Source organism: Aulostomus chinensis, chromosome 7 (assembly GCF_037954235.1).
Source record: "Aulostomus chinensis isolate RoL2024-O1b breed Wild chromosome 7, RoL_Achi_v1.0, whole genome shotgun sequence".
Lineage (NCBI taxonomy): Eukaryota > Metazoa > Chordata > Actinopteri > Syngnathiformes > Aulostomidae > Aulostomus > Aulostomus chinensis.
The window spans coordinates 28,046,590-28,062,456 of record NC_141326.1 but is presented as its reverse complement, the minus strand read 5'-3'; the positions used below and the strand labels follow the sequence as shown (position 1 = coordinate 28,062,456).

Sequence of the window (15,867 nt, the reverse complement as noted above, 5' to 3'; positions counted from 1 at the left end):
ATACCCTAAATTTGAGAGGAAAATCTGCCTGTTATTTATCAGAAGGAGGCATCGCGACCTCTGACTTACTTTCTTTCTTTCTTTCTTTCTTTCTTTCTTTCTTTCTTTCTTTCTTTCTTTCATTCTTCCCATGGTGGCTGTCCTGGAAACACAAATATTTTTCCTCGATCCTCCCTCAGTGGTAGTGCATGACCTCCCCTCCACCGTAAATAAACACACATTCACACCAAGGTGAGTGGGATTGGGAAAAAGACACACAAAAAAAAATGCTTTCACTCTTTGCTTTTTATGAGCGAAAAAAAAAGACCCTGGAAGGCATGTGACAATTATAAACCTGAATATTATGATGTAAATACATAAAGGTAGAGTGGATAACCCCCCCCCAACAAACACACACACACACACAGACCCTCTCCCTCGCTTGAGAGCTAATAAAAACAGGTGTGATTGTTTTCTACCTCTCTGGTCAAGTTGTAACAAAATCAAAAGAACGGCTGAACTATTGATGCTCCTATTAAAGACGAGCGTAGCTCGCAGCAGAAAGTGAAAGCTGGGAGGAATGTCAAGTTCTTGGGCCAATTACGAAGGCCTAAGTCAAAAATTGGTCCTTTTCCAGCGCTTAAAAATGTATCCAAAGTGCCTTCGCCCCGTTTGCAGCGTGCGCTCTCTTAATCCTTTCAGCTCGCTTTCATTTGGAAATGTGATAAATTTTGCGGGTTGGTTAGCGAGGTAGAATGTGTGGAAGAGCCAGAGCGCCTTCCACCATGTGAGCTGTGCATGACCTCAGCAACCCTTGAGCTCTTTGTGTGTGTGTGTGTGTGTGTGTGTGTGTGTGTGTGTGTGTGTGTGTGTGTGTGTGTGTGTGTGTGTGCGTGTGTGTGTGTGTGTGCCTAACCGCACCTTAATCGTAGGATTAGTACAGTATAAAATACTATTATTTTAGATGGTTTCAGGCCGTTCCTGGTCACAGTCGCCGCTGTTGACAGGCTGCAAATGGGACACACGTGGTCGAGTCTCAAGTCTCTCATTGTTGCAAATCAAAAACTCATGGTTGAAAATGGGAATAACATTTTTTGTTTGATTCTTAGTAAACTGGAGGTGATAAAAAAGTCTCTCTCTCACACACACACACACACACACACCTGCAGCTTGTTTTTCCTTTTGTTTTGTTTGATGGCCTGATCGTATGACACCCGTAAAACGACTAAATCACTGATGCATGAGCAACAGTTTATCTGCTTCACAGGACCGGCTCGTGAGCGGCCTGGCGATTCGTTTCCCTCAGAGAAGAATTTAATTAATGATAAAAGACTGCTGAAGACTCCCTCAGGTATGCAGCTGGCCCTGGTTCGACTCCTGGCCGGTGGTCCCTTGCTGCATGTCACTCACTCACACACACACACACACACACACACACACACACACACACACACACACACACAGCCCGTTTCCTGTCTGTATTCAGTTGAAGAAGTGTGTCCATCCCTACACAAAAAAAAAATCTTAAAAAAAAATGAGCAACTATAGTCATCCCAATGGTCGCTCATCAGCCATTTTTTCTTTGATTCTTCCAGCTGGGATGAATAAACCGATGATTTTTTTTTTTTCAGTATAAATAAATAAATATGAAATTCCACAAACCAAAAACAAAGCTTTATTTTATTTTTTCCTGGCCTTTGTCCATGGTTCAGTTTTAATGGCTTTAATGCACGATAGTATTCCATGTTAAAAATACCCAAATTGCCTGTTCATGACCAACACCTTATCAGTTTTGGGTTTGAATCAATTCCCCTGCATGATCCACACGTCACGGCTGCTTTTCTCTGATATTAAACTCGTGACCTTTTTCTCTTTTGATTCCTCCGTGGAAGCACCAGAGGGTAGGACTCTTTTTTTTTTCCCATCGAGTCCTTTTTCTTTCATATTAACTTCAGTATCTGACATTTTCCAATGTTTTTTTTCCCTTTTATTTAATTATCTTTGGAAAACATCTGTTAACGTCTGCACGGAGACACCGAGCGTCTGCAGGTTTTTGGTTTCATTATGGGAGTAAACCTCCCGAAAATGGAAATAAACCTGCTGCTGAAGTGCCTTCAGACTGGTCAGTTTTAAAGGCGGCATCGATGTTTCCTTGATGTTGCTTCTGAACTATAAATCGGTGTGACGGCTCTCAGCGCAAAAGGAAAAATAAACAGAGACAGTGGACTCAACTCCAGAGAAAAGCAAGGTTTCGGGCCTTTTTTTTTTGTGAAAGTATTTTTGAAACCCCACAGAAAAATAATCAGGTATATATAACATGATTACTTTGACCAAGGAGCAAAGTGTTTCTCTCTTCCCTCTTTTATTATGTGAGGCCATTAACAATAACAACTTTACAAGTCAATTTGTCAGAGCGTGTCTTGTTTTGGCATTCCTTTGCTCCCTAGACTCCAGAAATCAAAATAATGCAGCTTTAAAGAAGGTTTCCAAAGGGCCAACAAAAACACGGCATGAGATTCATTTACCTGGAATCCTAGCAGAATGCAGAGGTACCAAGGCGGCCTGTCATTGAGGGAGTAAACCAAATCTACACCTTTGTCCACAGTCTCCTCCAGGGCCTCCGTGTGTGGCTCTCCAATGAAATCTGCTGGCTGTTCATCACAGTCTTGGCCCTTGGAAAGAAGCAAATCCTGAATTTACCAAACTAATTTATACAAGCAAATAACGTCAAATACAAACATTCTTGCATTTTTCTACTTCAATTCCAGCTTGAGTACATTTTCAGACAGCACCAGCATACCTCACGCCAGTCACTCGTTACTCTGTGAGCATACCACAGACGCCTGCACCGCCAAAGGCTCTGGTTGTGATTTCGCTTTGTCTTTGAAAACGGAGGGAATTCTGAGAAACCCTCAGCACTGTAACCCAGAGCTGCTGCTTTAGTTTCATTCAGAGAAGAGACATAAATATTACACAGAGGGATTAATTGGACTTATGCTGCACGGGCAGTTGCTATGCAGTTGCTCCGACGCCGTTTCTGAAGGTCCACCAAGGATGGAAAGGATGTTGTGGTAGCGCTTGAGCCTACAGCGCTGCTGACCTTTCGTAGCCATGCCTGTTTTTAAAGAAAATATCTCTACTTCTCGAACATGACAATGATTTATGTTGTACCATACGACAAGCCCATTCCAGTCAGTCACTTCCAGACCGGTGAGTGCGGGGCCCTTACACGGAGGTTCTGGATCAGCTGCACCGAGCTGCCGGTGCTTGTAGCTACAGCTGTAAATACTGAACGTAAGGACAGGATGTTTTGACATCTATAAGTGATTCGCTTGTACGTTTTGTATTCCTTCAGTTGAAATGTGAGAAAAGAAAGCGTAAATTTCTCAGTGAGATTTTATTTACATGTTAAGTTGCGTTAATGTGCGCGTACGTACTGTAGGCGCGCATGCGGCGTGGAATTTGTGGTGTTTTGAATCTGCTTGAAAATGAACACATTTATTTGAGCAGGCAGAGCTTTGCGTTTTCATTCACTTTTATTCATCCCTTGCAAGCATTGAAAGGGATGACACAGGCTCACACACGTAAGCAAACAAACACACAGCTACTTAAATCTTAATTTCAATCAATGCTTGCGTGTGATGATGCTAACATAGTTAGCAATTAGCAATGAAACCTGGCACGCTGGACATTTTCAGTTCCACCACCAGATGATGCCAGAGTCAGGAATATCCAAACCCTGCATATGGGATTAGAATTTGCGGGAAACAAATTCAGTCTGTCTTCTGAGTGACTTTTATGGAGGGAACAAAAAAAAACCCACAATGATTTGCTTCTGAATATCAAGTTTGCAACAAAATGGGGAGAGACTTGTTGACTTATTGTGTGTTTGCTGAAAAGCGTGTGTTCACGACAGAATACATTTTCAGCAATAATCCAAAATCAGTCGGCCTGAGACGCGCATCATCCCTGCAGCGCCTCATTAGCGCTCGATTAATTACCCTTCCAGAAAACAGCGTGATAGCTCGGACACTGCAGGATTCATTCACCTGAGTACCTTAATGAGCCACAACAGAGCCGATCAGAAATTGCTGCAATAACTAAATAAAAATGATACAAAAAAATTTAAAACAAAAGATGAGGTTTGTTCTTTTTGAGCACCCTTCTATCAGCTCATTTCCAACGAGTCCAACATCCAAAAGGTCAAATTTCCCTTGTCTGAAATATTCCCATTTCAACTCTCTGGAAGAGAATTGTGGAGGAACTCACCATATCCTGTTCTGATGTTCTGTGCAGGCGACGATGGCCGATCCGCAGTTTGGAGGGATTACCGCTGCTAGGATTTGGTGTTGTGTAAATAAACTTGACTAACCGACACGTATCCACTTCATAATAGGTTATGTATTCCCTCTCGCCGCTGCTCTTGTTGTCAGAGGCCAAGTCATTAACCATTGGACTAACTTCATTTTACACTTATTTACACCAAAACAGCAGTGAACCCGGGAAAGCTTTTAATTCTGAAAGGCTTTTACTCCTGGAGAGGGTTGTTGTTTTTTTCGTAGTTTTTTTTCTCTTCTTTTTAGATCTTTCTTTAAACTGTTGAACTCACTGTGGGTTGATGAGCACAAGGCAAACTGAGGAAATGGATAGAAAAACACGTGAGGTACTGCAGGTATGTGACTCTCTCAGCACTGGCTTTTTTTTTTGGTTTTTTTGGGGGGGGTCTTCTGGTCTATACCATACAGAAACAGACGGGGTTGTCAAGTAGTCATTTCAAGAAAATTTGGATGAATACGATGATTGGAAATTCCAAAATGTTGTTTTGTTAAAGCGGCAATTCTCAACTTGCAGCTCCACCCAGCATTTTTACATTAAAGGACTTAAAAGATTCTCAAAACTCGACTCGTGAATGTGACCAGGTCCACATGTCAGGTGACTTGTGCTCCCCAGCCTGAAGCATGACCTCACTGATGAATTTGAATATCAATTTACATAGGATGGACTTTAATGTAAATCTAAGACTACATTTATGGAATATAAGACTTTAAATTTATTCACGCGGTATTTGGTAGCAGGACGATGTCAGTCAAATGATTCATTCAGATTAAAGTTGGCGGAGGGTTGTATGCCGGTGATAACTGCTGTGGACGTCACACATGCCATGAAACACATATTTTTTCTAGAAATAAGTCAAAGTAGCACTTTGACTTCCAGTTCGCGGAGACTTCAAACCATCTGTGGGACTTATTTTTGTCCAACCGAACACCAAATTTATTTCCCCGCGTAGCTTCGACACGATATGCCGGTTCCTTTCAGGGGCAGGCGGCCTGTTTGCTCTATAATCTTTATAGACTTTTCTTACGCTTCCTTTGGGAAAAAGCGAAGCTTGAAGGTGGCAGATGTGGGTGTGATGTATAGACAAACTGATCCTTGAGGGTCATCTGGTATGTGAGACCAGGGACTGTCTTCAAATGCGAAGAGTTTGACTCCCTATTAAAAGAGGCCACATGTGACGGATCAGATTCCTTTGGGCTACAAGCACTTCTGAGGATGTAACTGTTTGAAGTTCGCCTGGTTTGATGGTAATGTGGTATTTATGTGGTAACCGCATAAAAATCAACGCAACCAACAATGAGAAAGCTAATGCCATTGTGAAATTTTCCAGTGTAAATCTTCTGAAGGATGTTTCTGATGTATAGGGAGATGCTCTATATTACTGAACGTGCCCATGACCTGAGAGGTCAGATGCAAAGAGGTCAGTTTCCTTTTAGCTTAGGCCACATTGGAAAGTTCATTTTTCCAAAGGGTCTAACCGAACCCTCATGAGGATGTTTCTGTTTGAAGAGCAAGACACGGGGAGACGACACCAGGGTTTGAACTGTGGCATAGATCTTCAGGGAGGTGTCTCCAGGGCCAAGGAGACTTGGGATTTACGACTGACACGTGAGATGTCATCACAAGAATAATGTGTAACAAATTAGGCTGTATTTTTCTTGAAAATAAAGAGGGAGAAAAGAAAATAGATTAACACATACGTCAATTTCATAAACCTACAAATCTGCTGTGCTGACTTTCACAGTTGTGGTGAGTCTTCTTCTGGTCTTAATTTTATGATTAAAACATGCAGTGACTCTCATTATTACCTCCAGCGTGAAGGCTGTTTGTCCGTCTGGCTACCAGCAGAGTTAACCACAAAAAAAAAAACAGTACCTGGAAACATCTGCAAAGGTTTGCTTGAGGTTCTCTACAAATCTAGATACTAATAACTCCCCCCAAAAAGCCTCTAAGAGGAGAAGGGGCGTCACCAAATTTCGCGTCACCAAATACAAAAATTCGTCACATAAAAAAAATAACGAAATAAAATTCAAAGACGCACAAAATAAAAATTGATGTAAAAAAACCTCTCACCTTCTGTCTACACACATTACAAGAAGAAGAAGAAGAAGAAGAAGCAGCGAAACAATTATTTCAAAATGGAGGAAGACGAGGTCGAACAAGTAGCGGACGCTCCTTCATCAAACATATCAGCTGTGTGGGCTTATTTTTGTCCTCCTTGTTTACAACAACAAAACACTTTTTTAACTTAAATTTTATGTTTGTATTTGCGTTGCAGTCTAAAAAAAGAGAAAAAAAACAAATATTTTGTTTTTTAAAAGCAAAGAGCATTTTATTTTGTACTGACATGGCACTAACTTGTATGTCTGCATATTAAGGAAGAAAATAAAGAATATTTTTGTTTTTTTGCGTTTCAGATTTTTGATTTTCTTTCATCTTGATTTCGTACGGTGAGTATTCTATATTGTGTTTCGTATTCCGTATCGTTTCGCGAGTTGACTATTTCGTCGCACCCCTAATGTGGAGTGATCAAATACACAGATTTGAAAAAGTTTGGTTTTATTGCTGTAGTTTAAAACTTAATTACTCCAAAAAGGCAGGTGCTCAAGTATTGGCCCTGTAGGATGTTAGAAACAGACATGAATGTCACCCACCAGCACCACCGCCCCGTGAAGTCTTCTAGTGAACATTGTACAACGTGCAGTGACGAGAGAGGAGTCATAAAGTCAAGTGTTGCGCAACTGAGTCAGGATTCTCTTATGGAAGTAGAGAACGTTGTGGAACGTGCATATTTCCATCTATATTTGTTCCATACAAATTCCTGAAGGACTGATAAGTTGTCCTGGATAGAGAGGAAGAATCTTGCTCAGACAGGTACTCAAGGCTGAAGTGTCGAATATGAAAGTTTGCTGCCTAAAGTTTTGCTGCAGGATGTTAATGTGTGTGTTTTTGATAAAACACCAGATTTTGCGACATGAGATCATTGTTTGTGCTCATAAGTCTGAGGAAATGAGACATCCAAGCCACAGTGTGTCCCCAACGACGAGCTAACCCTAACCCTAACCAGATCTCCTCTGACAAGTTAGCACCTCGTAAAACAGTTTATTTTCAGACGCGGTTGTTCATTTAGCTGCGGTTTATCATTGATGGCTGAGGATGATACGTGCCCTCTGGCCGACTGGAGTTTGCCCTAGTTGGTTTCTAATGGTTATGGTGTCAAACTGAAAACAGACAGACAACATCTGGAGCATGTGGTGCTTCCCAAGTGGATGACTATTTGAGCTATTTCGTAAGGAATGAGGGTATTCGCCTTCACAAAAGCTGCATCAAGCTCACGTGGGTGAGGAAAATGTACAATCACAAATGGTTACCAAATGCTAGCTGATCCCCATCCATCGTGTCTGGGCTTTAATTTTGACCCCTGTAAATCTGGTCGCCATGACAACACCAACGATTCACCTTCCAGTAACACTGTGGCTTCTTAAACTGCAAAAACTTGACGGGTTACATTTCACTCTGTTTCACTGTTTTACATATAGCTTGTCATTTTGGCTGGAGGCCTAAAGTTCCTCTAGAGGAATTTGGAGTCAAATTCTTTTTCAATTCCAATGCAAATATTTTCTAATATTCAAATAAGGTGTGTGTGTGTGTGTGTGTGTGTGTGTGTGTGTGTGTGTGTGTGTGTGTGTGTGTGTGTGTGTGTGTGTGTCTAAAGAGACAGAGACAAAGCTTGTATAAATGTTGAATGAGCATGCTACTGTTGCCTACCCGAGTACTTGTGCACAGTCTCTCCAAACGTCCTCAAGTTAAATCTCCTTGTTTGGCGCCGAGAGGCTGAAAATGATTCGTGTGACCAGTGGTGCGAGGAATCCGTGGGTCTGTCGGCCCTTCCCTCCATTATCTCTACGAAACCGTTTAACCGATCGATGGGAAAGTTAGCGTGTGAATTGCTGCTGCCTGCAGAGACTCTCAGTATCAAGTTGTTGTTTTTTCGCTTTTGTCAAAGTGCGACTGAGTGTCTTTGTGAAGGAGGGTCAGAACTCTGAGATAAAACCAGAATGACTGATACGGGTATCCCGGATGGATTCTGGCTACTTTTGGTGCTTTGTGATGTCATAGGTTACTTTACACTGTTACGGTCTGCGTAGGGTTATATGTTACCAACTCTACTTCTTCTAGTTTGTCTTTTTCCTTTGTTTTTTGCTTTGTGTGCTCACCTGCACTCTCTCACCTATTTCCATACCTATTTTCCAGTCTGGACTTCAAACAGAGGACAACACCTTCCTGTCTGCATCCCCCCTGAACATCTGTCTGACACAGGAATCACATGACAAAGCCGGCCGTGTCAGCCATCTGCAGCACGTTTCCTCACTGACTTTGATTCAGTCACAGGCTAAACGGTCAAAGCTTCAGTGGTTACACGGATGCTTGCTTCCATCTAGTGGTTATTCTCCTGCACTTCTACAAGGCCCCACATCAGCAATCACAAAATACTACCCATTCTTTCTATTTATCTCATATATTCAACCACAATTCCCTTTAAGCTGAGGTTTTTATGAGTTGTATCTGGTTGTTCTAAATTCTTTGATGATGATCAGCACTATTTCATTAGAACAGCCAGGAAAAAAAAAGCATGATCGCTGAAGCTGTCAAAGGTTGTTGAGCTCGTATTTGAAAATAAAACAGAAATACGTCCTCCCGCTGCACTCACATATGCTGTTCCAGGGTTGCAGGGGGGGCTGGAGCCGATCGCAGCTGTCTCAGTACAACCTTGACAGGTCACCAGTCCATCACAAAAAAAATTAAACACATTCTCTGTTTTTTCCAATGTATAAACAAACTCTACAGCTGATCTTGTGTCAAAAAAAATAAATAAAATTTAAAGTCTCTATTTGTCAGTGTCTCTCAGGAGCTGTCTGGCAACAGAAGGGTTGGCTATTTGAATCCTGCTCCCCCTGTACCACATGTTCCTCAGTTTAACATTAATATCAGTGAGATAAAATAAAAATTATCAATGACCAAAGGGATTAAATTAAAACCACAATGAAATCAAGTAAAACTACAAGTAATTGGTCACATTTTCTCTTAGAGTTAGATTGAAATGCTCAGACTTTTAGAAATTTGCCTAACGAAATAGAAGTGGACGATACGACACAACACGACATGATACAATACAACACGATAAGATATGATACAACACTATATGATAAAACACGATATGATACGATATGATACGATACGATACGATATGATACAACACGATACGATACAATACTATATGATACAATACTATATGATACAACACTATACGATAAAACACGATACGATACAATACTATATGATACAACACGATACAATAATATACGATACGATACAACACTACACAATAAAACACGATACGATACAATACTATACAATACGACACGATACAATACAACACAATATTATATAATATAATTCGATACGACACAAGACAATATGATACGACATGACACAACACGAAATGGCACGATGTGACAACCATATGACACGACACGATACGATACGATATGAGCCTATATGATACGATGCCACAAGAAATAACTTCTTGTCCCTGTAAGTATAGTTGTCTTACACTTGCTGCACACAAAACTAATTTTTAAAAATTCCGCAGTAATAAAAACACAGCACATATTCACTAACTGTACCAATAAAAAGACTAAAAATGCACATTATCCATATTGCACCAAAGACATATTGTATGTGGTTAAAAACATCAATTCCTATCAGCTATTCCACCAACTCTGCCATGTCAAGCAACATAAAAAAAAAAAAACACCAGAAAAAAAACACTGAAAGCTAGCAAAGAAATTTGGCACAGGGCAAAGACGAAATGAACCCCTGATGCACCTGATGAGTCAGGAGAGTCGATGAAATGATAAAGTAATCAATTACTTCAACCCTCAGATCCACGTAGTGCTGCAAGTTACAGGGATGAAGAGTTTCAAAAAGTGTTGTTCCTCATCAGTGTGATTATTTAGCTCAGCATCATTTGCTGGGATGTGTGACAGCGTGCATGTAGATGCCGGGTGTGGAGGGACTAATGACAGCTGGCTGCGTGAATCAGGGACTGCAAAACACAAGAGAACTGGTTCAGCATTGTGCTGTTGTGATGTCACAGATGGCTAGGCAACTTTTTCCCTGAGTTGTTGTTTTTTTGTTTCTGTTATTGCGTGTGTATTTTTCCGATTCAAACGGAGGTTGTTCTTCAGCCTGATGCCATTTCATCACAATGTGCCATGTACTAGTGTTAATAATAGCACTGCAAGTGTCTGCAACAAGGAAATAAGGGCAACTGGTGTACTTGATTATTTTGCACATTTTAACAGAGAGTGATTTAAATTCAGAAGCCCTACTGATGCAACTGACATTTCAACTCACTTTTCCTCCCAGATCACAGCCAGTCGGAACAACTTTCAACAACATGAGTCTCTTCTCCATGTGGTGAAATCATCATGTTCGTCATCATGGTTGCGTACAACTCAGTGACTGTGACTGTTTCTCAGTTGAAGATCTCACATTCATACCCTGAATGCAAAACCCGGTTTTCTCCATCATAGGGCTGATATTGTTTCCACATTCGATTGTAAAGTAGGAATCCATCCATCCATCCATCCATCCATTTTCTTCCTCTTATCCTGTTAAGGGTGGTGGGGGGGTGGAGCCTATCCCAGCTTCCTTCAGGTGAGAGGCGGGGTTCACCCTGGACAGGTCACCAGTTGCAGGGCCAACACATATAGACAGACAACCATTGGCTCTCCCAGCAACACCTACGGTCAATTTAGAGTCTGGATTAACCTGGTCCCCTCTTGATGTCTTTGGACTGTGGAGGAAGCTGGAGTACCAGAGAGAACCCAGCAGGAACAGGGAGAACATGCAGACTCACACAGAAAGACCCCGTGCTGCAGCCGGGGCTCGAACCCGGAACCTTCTCGTCGTGAGTCGGCAGTGCTGACCACTGCACCACCGTGTTGCCTAAATTAAACACTGAATAATATTTGATTGCAGTCATTGACAAAGTTGTCATGAGATGCACAAGTGAGCAAGTTCAGCCTTTATCCAATGATTTAGTGACAATAAAACAATGTCACTCACTCTTGCATGGTCTTCTCCAAGTATACCAGACTAAGATTCACTCAACAAGCAACATTTATTAAGACCTTGACTTTTCATTTCTTTTTACATACATGAATGCAGTATTCACTGTGAATAAATACAGTACAAGAAAAGAATACAAGACTACGCTGCTTTAATTCTCCTTCCTTATTCTTCAGTATCAGCTGGCGGCAAACATGCATACAGCACAGGCTAATGTACCTGTTCGATTTTTATCCCCCAACCACTCATCAAACAACCTTGATTTTTGGAAAATGCGTCAATGAAAGGTCAACTGTTTATGCTGCGACCCTCTGCTCATCATTGTCACACACCAGGAGATGACTAGCAGCACTAATTTTCATGTGGAAACACGTTTGTACACATAAACACCAATACTGACAACTGGACGACATATAAGTGCTGCTGGATACGTTTATAATCCCAAAGCAAAGACTTCGATTTTCTTTCCATGGACTTCACCAAAGCAGAAATACTGCGTAGGACTACTTCTTCTAGATTAGTCTGTATTTTGGCCTCCATACAACATTCTACAAGGATTAGAGGAATTTTACTGTGGGATTCCTGTGACCAGGAAGTCTCCACAAAAGTGAAAAAAAAAGATTTGAGATTTGGTTGCATATGAACCCAGGTTTTGTTTCTGCTGTTAATATCCTCTGCTGATAAGTGAAACCCAAAACGGGCCATCACTGTGACCCCCAGACCGCTCAGCTGCACCAACAAACAAACGCTCTCTTGTCCTAACAGCAAGAAAATGAAAAACATTTCTTGACCCGGTTGATTGAAAGTGACCGTAGCAGAAGAAAATGTACCCTGGATCAGGTGTTCCTGCATCCACTCCCTTATCAGCCTTCAGTGGCAACGTAGAAAAGAGTCTAAGGACTCAGGACAAAAGGAGTTGCAGTGTTTTTGTGTCGTTTTCACCCTGAAGACACGTGCAGTTGCTGGCTTTACAAAGACAGACAGGGTTACGGAAAATTGTTAAGCTGAACGCCATGTTGAATGCTTTTTTTTATGATTTTCTGCTGTCTTTACAGTCAACAATGATTTATTCATCACAGGCTGTTAACACATATTCAAGAGAAACAATGCCTGAGAAAAGTCAACCAGGAGTCGTGGTGGTTGAAACATATAACAGCTGGTGCAACAACTGCGGCTTGTGGTTGAGTGAATTGATCAGATATTGGAAAGACAAAAAAAAACGTTTTGGTTTTCCGAATTTGTCTCAGGCTGTAAACACAACCGGTCAGGGAGGCAACCATCACGCTAACCTACCTCCTAATCGTGTCATGTTGCTCAACCAGAAAAACCCTGTGTCCACCATGACAAAAGACCCTAATTGACTTCCATTGACCAGCTGCTAATGTGGTGCCAGTGATTTCCACACATCACGTGGAGCCTCCATGTAATCCGCTGTTAGACGGCCATTCCAGGTATTTTCTGTGAGATCGCCCTGTAGCTGCAGGGATCTCTCACACTCTAAACAAAATAATGTTGTAAACATTGCAGAAAATCTTAAAAAGGCACTAATGTAGCGCGCAGTTGTTGAAATTGAATATTCCCTGGAATGAGAGCGTCTGCCACTGAAATGACATACAAATTTGTTTGAGAAGACATTTTAACCTCACCTGATCTAACTGAACAAGAAGTGGCACCAACTGTTTTTTTGTTGTTGCGTTAAGTCTTAAGTAACTCAGTGGAACAAGGATAACAACAAACAAACAAAAACTAAAATATGTCATAACGTTCTATGTTTATCAGTCGTTTTTTTGGCTCCAGAAAGATGCATCTCATTGATAAAAATGAGAGAAATGTATTTATTTGTAACACATGAGAAGAAGTTATTTCAGGACATTTATGAAATCTATTCAGATCCAAACGTACATTTGGGTGAAATAATCCCTGATTCAATTAGAATTTTAATCTTTTGAGTTTATCCAAAGGCTGAAATCAGCGAGAGAATTTGAGAGTGTCGTGCACCACAGTACTGTACACTTGACACACCTTAGATGTGACATGCAAGTCTCCATTGAGGTTGTTTGTTTTTTTTGTCTCAAAACAGATGGAGCTGATTTATCAATGAAATGTATTCAATGTATCGGGGCAGCACAGTGGTGCAGTGGTCAGCACTGTGGCCTCTCAGCAAGAGGGTTCCGGGTTCGAGCCCCAGCTCGAGGGTGAGGTCTTTCTGTCTAAAGTGACCGGAGGTATGAGTGTGAGACCGTGTCTGTCTGTCTCTATGTGTTGGCCCTGCCATGGACTGGCGACCAGTCCAGGGTGAACCCCGCTTCTCCCCCGAAGGCTGCTGGGATAGGCTCCACCCTCCATGACCCTTAACAGGATTAGCGTGAATATTTTGTTTTTCCCGTGACTGACCCTTGCAGAGGAGTGTCATGCAGAACTATATACCTGACGTACCTACGTTTCAGAAATATTTTATCAATAGAAATGTAACTTGAGCTGATTTATCACCAAAACACATTAATAAAGATTCTTTAAAGCTTCTTATGAAATGTATTCAAGTGCTTGAGACCTAAAAATGTACCATGAAATGAATCTGGATGTCAGCAATCCATTTACTGCATACAGAACCTTTCATTTTTAGTTTATGATAATAAATGAGACTTTTTAAGGAAGTCACGTTCACACACACACACACCCACACACACACACACACACACACACACACACACACACACACACACACACACACACACACACACACACACGCATCTGTGTCTGAAGCTTTTTGTTTTGTTTTCTCAACTCCTGCATTTATGAGAACATAAAGGATTAACGGCCACCCCAGATTCAGCTGTGTACACTCGCGCTCACACCTCCCGTAGCTACTTCTGAAATATCATGTCCCCGACACACGTGCGCACTGTGGTCATTTCACATTCCACAGTGGCTTAGATTTAACACTTTTTTGCTGCAGAACTGTATGAAAGTTGCACTTGACTTATCAATCATAACATCAAAATGCAACCCCCCCCCCAAAAAAAATAAACAATATTCAACTGGAATATTAGAATTCATAGTAAAAGAATTTCTTTAATCTAAAATATTTTTAAAAATCTACATGAATCAGTGTTTTATTTGACATCCTCAACCAGAGTTTGGTAGTGTGAAGTCCGACTGACGATGACTTACCCCATATGCTGGATTGTCTCTTCCCTGCTCCTGGAGTCCCAGCTCTATCTTCTCCATTCTCTCCTCGGCGCTGATGTGCATTCTTGGAAAAGTTTCTTCCGAACACAAAGTGCCCTTCACCAATGGGAGTAAAACTCAGACCTAACTAGGCAACCCCTGCGCGTCACCAAGGAAACTGAGTATCTCAAGCCAAAAAAGAGAGCGTGCTGTGTGACTTTGTAACCTCCTGCGAGGTTGAACCGGCTCTGGTCAGCTGCTGAGCCACTGTAGGCTTTATTTACCCTGACTTACAGTCATGCGCCCACTGTTGTGTGACGGTAGATCCTATGAGAGGAGACAAGCTAGTTTGTCACATGGATATTTCATTTGTCATACTCCATTAAATGGGATTAGATAATTGGGTGCCATTTGTATAAAGTATAACTAAATTATCACTCTGATTGATCATCAATTTGTACAGTTGTCAGCCTGGTTCAATGGACACCACCATGCATCATAATGTATGTATTCTGAGTACTGTTATTTGTAAACATATACAATATCTAATATTCTAAAAATAAAAAGGTGACATAAGTTAGGCTTCAGCTGAAGGGCCTATATATTCTTTTTGTCCAATTTAAGAGGAATTATTTCATTGAGATATAGATTATGATCCACAACATAAACGTTAGACACTGGGTTTATTACAAAGTTGCTGCCCACCTGTTGTGTTGTTTTTTTCTTGGGTTGTGCCATATGTTTAAGGTTAATGTAGAGCACTTTGTGCTAACTGTTACAACTGTTTGGTAATGTAGAATATTACTGTCAGTTAAAATACTCCTTGAAGGGTCATGGCTTCCTGCAGGTTTTGTTTTGCTAAGTGTCCTCAGATGTTATGTATCTTTTATTTTGAAGTAGTTCCGGTGTGAGCTCGTGGGCAACTGAACGGTATTTTATTGGTTAGAATGCCAAACCGAGGGAGATTCGTTCTGTGGTCAAAGCAGCTTTTGCTAATGTCGGAAAAAACACCTCCCTGGAAAGACAACGAGGTAAAAAGCTTTGTTTAATGCTTTATTGACGGTGACAGGTTTTTATTGCTGTTTGTTTGTCTCGAGTGGTCATGAATGTTGCTAGGAGGCTGTTAGCTTTACACCTGTTCGTAAAGCTAGTTCAAGCTTGGCTGTTAGCTTAGCCATCCTGAAGCCAACATGGAGGTCAATTAATGACCGAGCATTATGTGCACAATTTGCTTTTAAATTATTGCTG

The 15,867-nt window shown here is 41.2% G+C and overlaps 1 protein-coding gene and 1 long non-coding RNA gene across 5 annotated transcripts in view; one reads left to right on the top strand and one right to left on the bottom strand.

Moving 5' to 3' along the window:
- The window catches only part of LOC147259357 (solute carrier family 23 member 2), a 40,724-nt gene extending 25,990 nt beyond the window's left edge, over positions 1-14,734 (bottom strand). Inside the window, exons 1-2 of the mRNA XM_086207911.1 lie at positions 14,623-14,734; positions 2,505-2,651 (exon numbers count right to left, since the gene is read on the bottom strand). Of these exons, the coding sequence (XP_086064037.1) occupies positions 2,505-2,651; positions 14,623-14,703 (228 nt within the window). The 5' untranslated portion in view covers positions 14,704-14,734. The remainder of the gene's footprint in view (positions 1-2,504; positions 2,652-14,622) is intronic.
- A 797-nt stretch (positions 14,735-15,531) lies between these two features.
- Positions 15,532-15,867, top strand: part of LOC147259354 (uncharacterized) — a 63,751-nt gene continuing 63,415 nt past the window's right edge. For 3 of the 4 annotated variants that reach the window (XR_015117232.1, XR_015117233.1, XR_015117231.1), the window contains exon 1: positions 15,532-15,650. This is a non-coding gene — a long non-coding RNA (uncharacterized LOC147259354). The remainder of the gene's footprint in view (positions 15,651-15,867) is intronic. The other variant, XR_015117234.1, reaches the window with a different exon arrangement.